Genomic DNA, 13,388 nt, shown 5'->3' on the forward strand with positions numbered 1-13,388 from the left:
ATGTTCTTGCGGACTTCTTCTGGTGTGCTTCGCCTGAGCTCCTGGCTTCGGAATGATGGTCTGCACATCCGCTTTCCCCTCCGATGGCTTGCTCTGATTCTCGCCGCCATTGGAGGCCTCGGTGTATTCTATGTGTTCGCTGTCCCACAACTTCTCAGATTCCGGTTCCGCGCCGGCTTAAGCTGGTATGATCTGGGAGTTCAAGGGTTCGGTCCAGATCGAAACTATATCTCCTTCGATCAAGAGTCACCCATCGTCGAAACCACCCCGCCTAATGCAGAATGCGATTCCCGATATACATTCCTTGCGCCTCGGGGGGATTCAATTGCCCATCCCGGTCCAATGATCCTGAATTCCGCTGGAGAACTTGTGTGGACGAAATGGAACGGGGGTACAACACAAGACTTCAAATTGCAGCGCTATAAAGGTGAAGACTACCTCACTTATTGGCAAGGAGACACCGCCGACGGTTATGGACGAGGGTCATGGTACATGGTAGGTTATATATTGGCCTTGGCTCGTCACAATTAAGGCTCTCTAATTCCCTTTCCCAACGACAGCTTGATTCAACATATACCCAGAAGTACGTGGTGTCCCCAATCGGTATATATGACGGTGACCTGCATGACTTTCAAATCACTTCCAACGATACCGCAATTTTGATGATTTACGACCCTATCCCCATGGATTTGAGCTCTATCGGTGGTCCGGAGCTGGGATGGATGTATGATGGGATGTTCCAGGAAATCAACCTCGAAACCGGAGAACTCCTATTCCAGTGGCGCGTATCTGATTTCTACCACCCGAGTGATAGTTATTATCCGATTGGAGATGCCGGTCAGGGACGGACCTCGGGGTATGACCACTCGCACATCAACAGTGTAGACAAGGATGATCAGGGTCGGTACCTGGTTTCGATGCGCCACCTCCATACTGTTGCATGCATAGATGGAACCACTGGTGATGTCCTCTGGTCACTAGGAGGGAAACGGAACGATTTTACTGATGCTTCGGATGGAGCTGCCACCGACTTCTCATGGCAGCATGACGCTCGCTGGCAAGGACTCAACCGCCTCAGCTTGTTCAACAACGCAGCCTACAATAACGACAACCTCTCCGCGGTGAGTCATGGGATGATTGTTGATCTGGATACGGAAGAACAGCAGGCAAAACTACTGCAATCCTTCCATCATCCGCACGACATAATGGCTGTTTCTCAAGGGAATATTCAAGTACTCGATACAGGGAACGTGCTCGTGGGTTGGGGCCACTCTGCAGCCTTCACCGAGTTCTCCCCAAATGGCGATGTTGTATGCGATGTGCACTTTGGTGCCTCTGCCTTCTTCACATTTGGTCGTGTCGTCTCCTACCGAGTGTTCAAGTTCAACTGGGTTGGTAATCCTCTAACGATCCCTGACACTGCTATCACACCAGAGAGTGTCTTTGTTAGTTGGAACGGTGCCACCGAGGTAGCCGAATGGCGGGTTGAGGCATGGGATGGTGAAGACCTCAGAAATATGACATTCACGGCTGTCGACCAGGTCCCTCGCGAGGGGTTCGAAACTGAAATCCCACTGACCTCCACGGTTGATTCATTCTTCCGCCTGCGTGCAATGACCTCAAACGGAGAGAGTCTCGGTGTGACGGAACTACTCCAGCGACTACCAGCGTCATCAGACGAAGACTCTCCCCATATCAGCCCATGGGCCCTGGGGGCCATTGTGTTTGTGGTGCTTTCCTGTCTCATTTGTGGTGTCTACTTTGCTATTCGCCGTCGAATTCGCCAGGAATTCGGCTCCAGTGGCATTTATCAATTGGTGTCCCATAAAGATGAAAATGAGGGCGATGGTGAACTTGATCGTCTACCATTATAGGACGCCGGCGTCCTATAATGCCCTTTGCATGTACATAGCTTGATCTGCACATATTTAGGAATGAATTACTATTCTTCTTTATAAATGGACTAACCGAAGATCAATTTGTGATTCAGCACGGCCGATTAAATGCCGCTTGACAAACTGGGCTAGATCTCACCTGGGCAGCTCTATACCTCGGTCTATAGTAATTTGAGTAGAACATGGTAAATCTAAGGTGCTTCAAACTGTGGCTACCATAAATCGAACGAAATTTTGCATTGGAGGCTCGTTTGTGAGCAGAATCAGTACATGCTTGACAAATCAAAGGGTCTTTCCAATCAGTGAAACTATATCTATCCCTACAACGTGTTTACTTACCTGACATCATATTTCTACGCTTAAGCCAGCGTCAGAATGAAGATTGCACTTATCCCCATCTTCTTACCTCCTTTTACCTCTATCCTATCCCACAGTATACAACTTGCTCCAAAGAAACGAACGGGTCGTTCTCCCATTGTGTCTCTTTGGCATATTTATACTCACAAGAGTCACATCAGAATTGCGGATATGACTGCGCTTGACAAGTAAGAAAGCGCCATCAGCAACCCGGTCGAAGAGAAACACTACTACGACACCTCAACCAGCCCAACGGACGACTCGAACGACGATCCAAAGAACGAAGTCTCTGGAGCTGCCCTCGCTATGACTGTGCCCGAGGAACTGCCGCGAGACATCAATGGCTGGAAGTGGCATTTGACATCGGTCTACATATTGGCTTCCACCTTCCTATATGCTCTCGATGCGATAGTGATGGCTGATCTTCAGCCTGTCATCGTGTCGGAGCTCGGTGGCATTGAAAAGCTGCCGTGGTTGAGTGTCACATTTCTGTTAAGTGCGACGGTCACCAATCTAGTCTGGGGCTACATGTACGGCCACTTCACTGCCAAGTGGTTTTACATCTTAAAAATTTCTTCATTTCATTCTCGCATCTTTCTGAATCTCGTCACATGGAATAAAACCATATAATTTTAAGATGGAAAAGTGCAATTACCGCCTACTATGATTTAAGTAATTACCTGGGTGATGGGAAGCTTTGGAACACCCTCGGCCTCGTTCTTAGTTCATAGGTAGATAGTGGTCACCGAGTAAGATCATTGGGCAACTTAAAAGGACTAGGTCACTTCGTTTCAATCAGACAGCGGTGTCCTTTTGGTGCCATCAAGAAGAAGGACTGCATTTCCATGTCTTTTTCGCTCATTCCCTCTTTTTCGGATCGTTGAGCATTTGGGAATTCTCGGAAAAATAGGACTGATGCTAAGCGAAGTTCGATGCGGGCCAGGTGCAATCCGATACAGACTGTTGATGGTGTCAGCTGATGAGATTCCCGAGGTTATGAAGCTTGCTTTTGACTTACTGCGCGATCCACCACCAAATGGAATGGAAATATCCTTCATTTCCTTGGTCGGATTCTCCCATCTCTCAGGGTTGAACCTGCATTCTGTTAGTGTTCCTCTTCCTGTAGAGGATATACTTCTTACGTATATGGGTCGGGGAATATTGTAGGGTCCCGGTGCAGACTATAAGACTGAGTCGACACTGTCGCTCCACTTGGGAGAAAGTATCCATTGAAATTGGCCCCTTCCGAAGGCACAGCACGGGGGAGACCAAAAGGAACAGCCGTGTAAAGGCGAAGGGTCTCGGTGATAACCATGTTCAAATAAGGCAGATTCCGAAGGTCATTGTCATGAATCGGTTCAGATAATGTTGCCACCTCGGCGACCAGCTTATCTCGAATTCGGCTGTTTCCACAGACAGCATAAACAAGGTAAGTCAAAGTAACGGCAGTAGTATCACTTCCCGCAACGATGTAACCCTGAGCTTCTTTCTTGATCTCTTCATGAGCAAGGCCGTCTTTCTCAGTGTCAAATAGCTTGGTAAATAGCGTCTTTTTCGGGTTGGAGGGGTTTTCGGTGATCATTTTCTTATATCGGTCGATGGACTGGCTTCCATACATGCCCATTCGCTTCCCAACTGCTATACTGCGCTTGAAGACTGGTAGAGGTAGATATTTTCCTAAGTGGAGCAGGTTGGGGAATGTTGTTCGAATCGGTTGGAAGGTTGAGACCTGTTCCAGATCTAAGGAGTATTGAGTTTTCTGTGTACTATTAGAATTGGCTGTGGAGTTTTGGACTTTTTTATCCATATATCACTTGCCTCGCCAAATTCTAGCATCTGGAACGATTCTCCAAAGCTGAGTTCTCCAATAATGTCGGTGGCCATGAACAGCCACCATTTAAATACGTCGGTGGCGCCACGGGTCTGTGTCTCTTCTGCCATTCTCCAGACTGCCATTTTCACCCTACCAGTAATCAAATCTTCATGCTGATGCAGTGAAGTGTCAGAGATTGGCGATGCTAGTAGACGACGGCGGGTAGAATGGAAATGCCGATCGGTGGTCGAGAAGAGGTTTTCCATGCCATCTGGTAGGAGCGTGCGATACCAAGAGGACTTGAGGAAGCGCGAGTTAGTCTTGTGTATTTCTTTCACAGCATCGACATCGCAAATATCAACCCTATTTGGGCCAGTTCGAACGATGGGACCTTGATATTGCACATGTCAGCACTCTATTCCTAAGGGTCGAAGCCCATTCCATCGGGTTCAAATTGGATCATTAAGGCTCTTACCATATCTCTCATGCAGATCATGAACATAGTATGGAACCTTCCCGGCGAACCAATATCGTATGTAAACAACCTCGGTCCATTTAGAGATTGTCGGACCGGGAATCCGCGCGAGCGGACTAGACAGACGGGTATAAATGAAGTGCTACACGAAAATCAGCCTTGAGAGCGTAAAAGCTCTCCGATAATCAACCATCTTACGAGACACAATACTCCAAGAAAGCAACCTAAAATTGTAGGAAGATGGTTGAGAGACTCCATAGTCGTGATTTGTTGAATATGTCACTTGTGTCTATCTCTTCTCATTGCCAGATCGACATGGTATTTATATTCAGCAACAATGCAATTCGTGGGGATGGCTTCCCTTGTTACACGCACAGTGAGATCACTCCGGTGGTTTGCAGCCCGAAGTCCGACAATTATTGCAGTACAAGGGGCCTTCGGGGCTTGTTTTAACTATCACCGAGGGCAGTGATCGGCATGGGGGATGACCACCTACATACAAAGTGCATACAAAGTAGTTCTCCGCTGCCGGCTTCAAAGTGAATCGCTGATTTTACGGGCAACTATTGGATATATGTAAGATCATCTCTCTTTTCTAAACCGGTATATCTTCTAATTTTAGATACAATACTCTATACGATATAAATGCCATTGCTGTTATACCTGTCATAATATGGAGACGTATTGAAACAGATCCAGTATTTGATATACTTCAATTTACATACGAAGCATGCTCTTGCCAGGTATCAAATTAAATACACTCAGAGAGTATACAAATGGTAGGTAGATTGATACATTTATTAGAGAGATAAAAAGACTGCATACTACATACACTTTGAACACAGTACTTAGAAAGTGAGAGTGAATCTAAATTACTGCCTAGCAATATTAACCAATGAGAGAGTTATGTATCGGTGGTTCCAATAGTCACCCGTAGATTTCCAACCCCACTGCATCGATTTCCAGCCTATCCCAGCACCAATATCATATGAATAACTGAGAAATCTCCACTTGTTGACAGACGCTATCACATATTCTTTAGAAGGGGTTTCCTACATCGAAGATTTTTTTTGGGTACATCAATGGTATTGCAAGCTCTAACAATGTCTACTCAATCGAGCAAAAGTCGTCCATGTAGGGAGTGTGGCTAGAATCAAGCAGGGTTCTTAAAATTGTGAGATCCTACAGTCCGACGCACCCCGTCAAACCCCTGTCAAAAAATCGACCAGCGGTCTGGATATGTGTGTGTGTGTAATCTCCCTTTGGAATGTACGACATGGAGGTAACGTTTCGATTAGATACCATTTCGCTGAATACCCTCAACCTTTTGGTGATTCAGTTACGTGAGAGAGATTTAGTTTTATTTTACAAGACACCACCTAAGTAGACCTGAAGGGCTAATTGTCAATTATTCGAGATGTTCTCTACGCTGCGCTTCGGGTCTCGGTCTCCGTGAAGGGCCGAGAGGGACATGGGTACAAACATTCGCACATCATACATATGTAGCCATGGCCTGGGCTACGGGGCTATGTTCCAGGCTCTCTCGGATATAAGCGCACACCGTGCTAGAAATGTGTCCTCCACAAAGCTAGACTTGAAGACTATAGTAGGACCTATCAAATGTGGCAGGGCCTTCTAGTGAATTCACCCCGCATCTCTAGACACAATCATGCGGCTTGGTCTTCTTGCTTGCCGGTTGGTCAGGCTGCGGAAATTAGGCTTGAATAATCCGCGTGAAGGGATTAGTAAGTTCGTTCCTCCGAGTCTCATTGAGTGCCTTGTGACCCAGATTCTAGCTGATATATTGGAGGTCTTTGATGTTGAGGAGTAATTCACGTCCGTGGCTGTGAAGCTGCAACTGGAGAGAGCTCCGCAAAGCCCACAAAGCCCACAGCCCACAGCCCACAGCCCAACCTAGCCCCCAAATGGGCTGGGCTTTGGGCCCAATTACCACCAAACAATACAAACATTCCGAAAAACGTGACTTTTTTTAATTACCCTACGTTTAGACCCCATTTCTAGCCCTTATGTTAGGGTAATATTTTATTATCAGTTTAATTCATATGTTACGTTTAAAAACACGAGGAAATGCGTGATTTAGATTAAGTTTTAAATTACCGAGGTTCACTTAGAAAGTGGTAGTATAGTGGGACCTCTGAAGTATTGGGCGGAATTTTGTACCTCTATATAAAGGCGGTATGTCGCTTACTCCGTACGGAGTACTCCTAAATGAATCCTAAATATTAAATGTTATATATAGAAAAGTCTGTTTCATAAATTAATCCTTTCTCTACCTTCTTCTATCGCCTATTTAGAAGGGCAAATATCTATCAAAGAATACCACCTAGAAAGACCATCTAGAAAGATATCTGAAAAGACTAAACAGATGTTATAAGGCCGCAAACGCGGCCGACTTTCTTGTATATCTAGTATCAAAACTTCATATTTTACTCTATATTCCAGATTTGAACTCTATACAATCAGCAGAAGGCTAGAATACAGCGATTACATGACGCCGGTTTGTAAGCGCTAAGACCCCATCATAGCCCATAATCCACTGCCATTTGGGCCTTGGGCCCCAATTTATGGGCTTTGCGGAGCGCTAAACCGGAGCTAAGCTGCGAACTTTGTCCCCGGAATTCCCTATGTGAAACGGTACTACCCCAGTCATGGCTGCCACCGACCTTCATGTGTAACTGAGACAAATGTAGAGAAATTCAGACAGCACTGGCCCGCGCAGTTTGAGCCCCATGACAAGCTCGCTTCCCCTGCCAGAGGTCATTACTCGAGCACCCATTCTAGACCCAGCAAACTATTGCAGCACTAGTTGTTATCAACAACCATGAGACGTTAACTCGTAGAAAACGTAATAGGTAAAGTACGCCCGCTGCTGTGGGTGACTTGGTTTATGGCCCGGGCAAGGTTCACTTTGGCAGCTATGCTTGCGAGGCTACCGCGCTCACGCAGAAGACATAATCTGGTGACGACTACATTGACATTGGCACCGTGCCTGTGGTAACATGTGTATACAAATTCGAGCAGTTGACGCGCCTGCACCGGGGTGTGATCGAGCATGACGCAAAGCTATGCTTGCAGCTTATGCAAGCTGTGGATTTTTACTACCGTGCTGGTTTAATTAGCCCCATCCGCCCTGTCGTCATCTCGAAAATCTCTCAGCTGCATTAGACACCTGTCAGCTTCTCCAATGGCACGTACATCAGTAAGCTGGTAGTGAGGTTCCAAGATCACGACTCACTCGTGCGGATAGTGCCAGCAGCACCAACAGTCACCTTTGACCCGGAGGCATGATATGCCATTGTTGATGGGTTGAGAGGGTCGGGTCAGTCTCGTGCTGTTGTTAAGCAACTTCAGCGTCGTGGGAGTACTTTATATCTTGTTACAGCGATCATCTGGAACACGGTAGAGACGATAGTTCTGATGGACGCGCCGGCGTTCAATGCAAGTCAGGCTATGTCAGAGCACGGCGTTGACAGTTTGATTGCAACGGAATTTCCCGCTTAGTTTCACTCCGCTCTTGGATTCAAGACTGGTTTGGTGGGTCCTTTGAACTCGTTTATGAGCATCGGCACTCTGGCGGCAAAGGTGGTTGGCGATACAATAGCGGACGGGAGAATTGAGTAAGCTTGATTTTGAGTGATTAAAAGTTAGCCTCGGGTTCATCCATGAAGGCCTAGCAAGCGCTTTGTATAATGTGCAGTTCGAAACACTTCTGCTGATTTGGGATTGAAAATGAACAACTTCCCAGCTTCTTTAGACGATGCCGGAGGATTCGACACATGGGGACCTGAGACAGAGGAGTGTTACGCCTCGACGGCGTTTCCCCCATGGCTAGCACCGACGCAGCCCGACAACTCAACTCAACTGGCCCTTTGATGACATGTGGTCACGACATTAAGATGAGCAGTACATGGGTGGAAGAGCGCAAAGAAGAAAATGAGAAAAAAAAAAACGAAAAATGCATGAAAATAAATACAAACATGCATGTGAAATGTATAGGGTATCCGTATATTTTCCTGATAGAAGTCACAAGGAACGCCGAAAGAAAAACCCACAGGCCCGTTTCGTATACCGGGGCCTGTATATGCAAATACATGAACACATACCACATAGACAGAAGAAAATCATCAAATACATCACGATGGTTCAAGAGATGTGTCTTCAGGGGCAAAAAGGATTGCCGTCGTATAGTTTTGTGTGTGTACCTTCCCTCGGGAATGAGGATAGGTCAAATTTCATCAAATGAGGGAGAATAGAGGCGTAGAATGAGGGGTAGGTAGGGCGCAAGAGTATGACAGGAAAGTGTGAGAATGGAGACGGAACACCCGCGCATGCAAGAATGGCTGTCTTGGGTTGTCAACGATCAAATATTTGTTACTTGCTGTCGAACCATCCACCGTTCTCCCATTCCCTGTCAGGGGTGTATGTGGCTGCTTGTCGGGCAGACAGATCGCAGAGACCGCTCAATAGAACGTTCAAACGAGCAAAATTGATAGGTTTCATAACCCAGCCATCAAATCCGGTATCGACGTAGCTGTCGCGGTCCTTTTCAACTAAAGATGCGGAGACTGCAAAGATAGGTACTCGATTATTGTGTATAGCTTTTTCGGATAGCGCTTCCTTGGGTGTCTTGGATTCAAATTCGCGAATCGCGCGGGTGGCTTTCATTCCATCCAAGATCGGCATCTAGGGAAGATTAGTGAGGGTGGAGATGATCGGAGGAGCGTTTTCAACATACCTGAATATCCATCAACACCACATCAAAAGACTTGGTGGAAGAGGCAAAAGCAATTGTGCAGGCTTCCCCATTGCTGGTCAACTCAACGGTGTGGCCAAGTTTAGTCAACCGCTTTTGTATAATCTTGCTGTTGATTGGATCGTCCTCGGCGACAAGAACATTGAGTGGGTCGTAGTCTGTTGTTGAAGGTACGCTGGTTGGTGGGGCAGAGGATGTTGGCCCAGAGGACGGAGCTTGTGATGTTTCTGCGACTGACGAAACTCTTGGGAAATATGAGCTATCTTCTTTCGGAGGCTCGATCTGTGGTGACCTGAGACTGGTGAAATGTTGTGACATTCGCAGAGCACCCATTGGTACTCCCGAGTCCGTGATATTCTCCAGACCTGGGGGAGGGGGTGTGATAAGTGGCTGTAGCGTGAGCGGTGGGGTATGCGTGACAGAAGACAAAGTAGACTTCGGATCCTGCATGGCCAATGATCGCTTTACGGCAGATGGTGATACAAGAGGATGCGCATGATTGCTGCTGGCGCTGGCAGGACTCGACGAAGAGTTGAGCCGTCTCAGATCTAAATCCTGACTAGTGCTCCGTTTAAGGGGGGGTTCTTGCATGGCACTGATGAGTCGATCGGCGTGACTTTTCCCACTACGCCCACTGTGTCCACTGCGGGAACTGGCACCACTGCGAAGGCTTTCGGAACTTCGTCGTCTGGCATCACGAGACTCATGTCCACCGGAAACTAGTGTAAACTCCTTGTCTGAAAACATAGGTGTCGCAGGAATGACAACACTCGGAGGAGAAATTCCATCCGCATCTCCGTCACAGGTTGTCCCCTCTGGCAATCGGAAGTGCAATGTAATCTTGAAACGACTGCCCTTCCCTTCTTCAGATCTGACAGCGAGCTGACCATGCATGTTATGGACGATCCTTGCTGCAAGAGCAAGACCAAGACCCAACACACGTTTTTGCGGTGGGCTCTGCGTGTTGTCTTCTTCTTCTTCTTCGGGGTAGTAAGTATCATCGGTCGACACTTGTTCGAGTTCGTGAAAGAGCCTCTCCAATTTATCGTGCGACATACCCACCCCTGTATCAACAACCATCATCTCCACTCCTACATGGCCCGGAATCGTTTGACTGGCAGATCGCCACATTTCTGTCGTGACCGCACCGGAGTCGGTGTGTTGAATGGCATTTGAGATCACGTTCGAAAGAACTTGCCGCACACGACGCTGGTCACCAAGAACTGATTCTGGAATGTCCGGATGTACTGAAACAGTGTATGAGATGTTTTTCCGCTTGGCATCGCCATACAGCATATCAGCCGCTTCTCTAAAGGTTGACTCGAGGTCAAAGGTCTCGTCCTTAATGAGGTCCTGGCCCTGCTCGGTATTTGTCAAGTCAAGGAGATCGTTGATCACATAGATAAGTGACTTAGAAGCCGAATGGGATTTGGTCAGACTCTCTCTGGTTTCATCATCCAGAGCACCCTCAAGTGCAATCTCCAAGTAGTTAACGATGGCGTTCAAAGGGGTCCGAACTTCATGTGCAGAGTTTGCCAGAAGGAGTCGAGTGAGTTGCGAGGTCTGCATAGCAGCCTCTTTCTGCCTCCAAACTTTAATAAATTTACCGTAAACCACTGTTCAAGGTATGTTAGCTTTCAGACAATCAAGACAAGATATTCAGGTTCCAAGGGGAGAACTTACAGCACAAGACCGCCGCCGTCTCCACATCCGTCTCTGTCCACTCTCTACTTTGCGATAAAACTGTCTCCCGCCACGCTGTGAAACTTTCGCGAGGTTCTAGATATCCTGCAGTCTGCTTTCGCTTTTCAATTTCGTAAGGATTACCAGCCCATTTGATCTCGGTGAGTTGTCCACGGCGGAAGAATGCGATGAAGTCACTGCCTCCAGTAGAGAGCGGGACATATAGTAGACCAGAGATTGCCTTCAATCCTGGAGCGTAATGCAAATCAGGGAAATCCTTGACGATGTCGTGCGAGGCAAGCACTGAATCCAGATGCCTTACGCGAAGGAACTCTAGCAATGCAAGTACCTCTTGGGAGTTGTTGTTGTCACCAAGAATTTTAGTTTCATCGCGAATCGACAACACACCGTAATCTGCATCAAACAGTTGTAGCAGATCATCCGATGATGCAATGATGTAGCCTGATGGGTTGGCCTCGGTTGGAACAGTGTTGATCAGTTTGCGGGCCTGAAGGCGAGAGGCATATGAAAGCCGCTCTATGTTTCGAGATACAGTGTCGCCAAGGAGCCGGCACATTTTGCGTATTGGGAATGACACGCGCATACCAGCGGTTCCGTAGCTATGGCAGGAGATCAATCCCCATAGATCATTGAAAGCGTTGACGCTTATTGACATCGAGGACCGGACTTTCATGTGTGCTAGATATTTTACGTGAATTGGGGACATAGCACGAAGGTAGGCGTGAGTCATGTCTAACGGGGAATCGAGATCCTCCAAAGTCCGGCACACAAGTCGAGAAGTGAGTTGATCGCGATCGTATAGGAGCCGGACCTTGTTGATTTTGTATAGTTCACGGGCTTGGGCGGGGATATCGGATGCAGGGAAATGAAGACCCCTGTAGAGATCAATAGTAGTGTTAGGATCAACTAATTCGGCAACAACCATGCCGTTCCAGCTACTGTCGAACTGATAGATCAAGACCCGGTGAAAGCCGGTCAGCTCCTTGACCAATCCCGCAGTTGTGTTGAGCAGCTGATCTAGATCACTCGTCCGCCCCAACTGCTCCTGTATCTGAGTTAAGATACTAAAAGCTTCCATCGAGGATGCCTCGCCCTTCCTACGACGGGCATTTCTAAGAACGCGGAGAGGCTGGCTGATATTGATTGTACTCGCAGCGAGTTGATCTGGTGTTGGAACAATACCTAGCGTGTCTGTGGGAACTGCTGGAGTGGCAAGGCCATCAACATTCAACGGGTTCACATCGTCATCCTCACGCTCGAACTCGCAGATAATCAAATCCTTTTGCGTCTGAGAGACATGAGTGGCGCACCAGAATCTGCAGCGCTTCCCATCAGCTGTACGGATGGACATATTGAAGACCTCTGGTCCGTCGACTGATGGGTCGTGTGCATCATCACGAACAAAGTCAACATGATCCAGCAGTGCGTCCGCCTGGTCCTCACTCAAGATATCACAGAAGCTTTTCAACTCGAACAGTTGCTTCGGCGAATAACCCAAGAAGTCGGCTGAGTTCTCGCTCACAATGCGAACTACGAGCTGATTTGGCGACTCTTCGCGAAGGGCAATCATTAAACCAAAACTCTGAATTGCCCCGGGGATGCGAATAGGCTCGTCCTCGCAGTATTGAAATGCTTCTCCGTCTCGTCCTGTGATAACGGCATGGCCGCCATCCGTCATGAAATGTTTGAAGCGGGCAGTAACATGGGCATCGTCTTCAGCACTCCTGCGCTGGGTATGGGAGGATAGAGACGCGGTGGAGCCGGTTCTAGACTGGTTCTCGCTTCTGGCAGGTTTAGCGTAAAGTTCGGGGTGTTGAACGACCTTCGATGCCAACGAATGTGTCGCAAGTTCAGTTTTGTCATCTATCGCATGGGTCGTATGGCGTGGAATGTCGGTGGGGATGGTAGGTTCGGCTTGTTCGGGGTCGCGGGGATGTAGGTGGTTGGAAGAAACCTGCGAGTGCAGTTGATTCCACGTCCGTTCGTCGATGAATGAATACTGTCGTGCCCCTTCTCGGGTTGGCGATATCGTGTCCCGAGAGTGTACTGAGCCCGTATACTGGGGGGTAACGGTGGGATCGACCGAAACAACCGACCTAATAGGAAACACACGGTCGGCGGGGTCAAACCCAGTGCTCGGTGGCTGGTGAACCTCTGCGATCGACTGCGATCGATCCCTGGACTCTAGCTGTCCCTGTCCGATCTCTGAGGGCTCTATCCGTTTTGGAGAGGTAACACTCTCCGACCTTTTGCGCGGGGACCACAGGCCGGTGCCCTTGGGATGTGGGGACGTCATCTCCACTGTTTAGATTGTCGGAATGAGCGTAGCGCGCGCCTCAACGGCGGCTTAACAGCGAGCTACTTATCTCG

General features: G+C 48.0%; 3 protein-coding genes across 3 annotated transcripts; 1 reads left to right on the forward strand and 2 right to left on the reverse strand.

Annotated features, from left to right (window-relative positions):
* Nucleotides 1-2,882, forward strand: PEX2_065760 (arylsulfotransferase family protein; the record flags this gene model as incomplete). The annotated part of the gene is made up of 3 exons (XM_016743847.1): nt 1-495; nt 582-1,848; nt 2,446-2,882. The coding sequence occupies 3 exons, from the start codon at nt 1-3 to the stop codon at nt 2,880-2,882; spliced, it is 2,199 nt and encodes a 732-aa protein (XP_016600029.1).
* A 151-nt stretch (nt 2,883-3,033) lies between these two features.
* Nucleotides 3,034-4,331, reverse strand: PEX2_065770 (Cytochrome P450, E-class, group I; the record flags this gene model as incomplete). Its single annotated transcript, XM_016743848.1, has 4 exons — nt 3,034-3,212; nt 3,271-3,347; nt 3,395-3,992; nt 4,067-4,331. The coding sequence occupies 4 exons, from the start codon at nt 4,329-4,331 to the stop codon at nt 3,034-3,036; spliced, it is 1,119 nt and encodes a 372-aa protein (XP_016600030.1).
* A 4,601-nt stretch (nt 4,332-8,932) lies between these two features.
* Nucleotides 8,933-13,314, reverse strand: fphA (putative sensor histidine kinase/response regulator; the record flags this gene model as incomplete). Its single annotated transcript, XM_016743849.1, has 3 exons — nt 8,933-9,244; nt 9,297-10,930; nt 10,998-13,314. The coding sequence occupies 3 exons, from the start codon at nt 13,312-13,314 to the stop codon at nt 8,933-8,935; spliced, it is 4,263 nt and encodes a 1,420-aa protein (XP_016600031.1).
* Nucleotides 13,315-13,388: the final 74 nt, after the last annotated feature.

Source organism: Penicillium expansum (assembly GCF_000769745.1).
Source record: "Penicillium expansum strain MD-8 chromosome Unknown contig220, whole genome shotgun sequence".
NCBI lineage: Eukaryota > Fungi > Ascomycota > Eurotiomycetes > Eurotiales > Aspergillaceae > Penicillium > Penicillium expansum.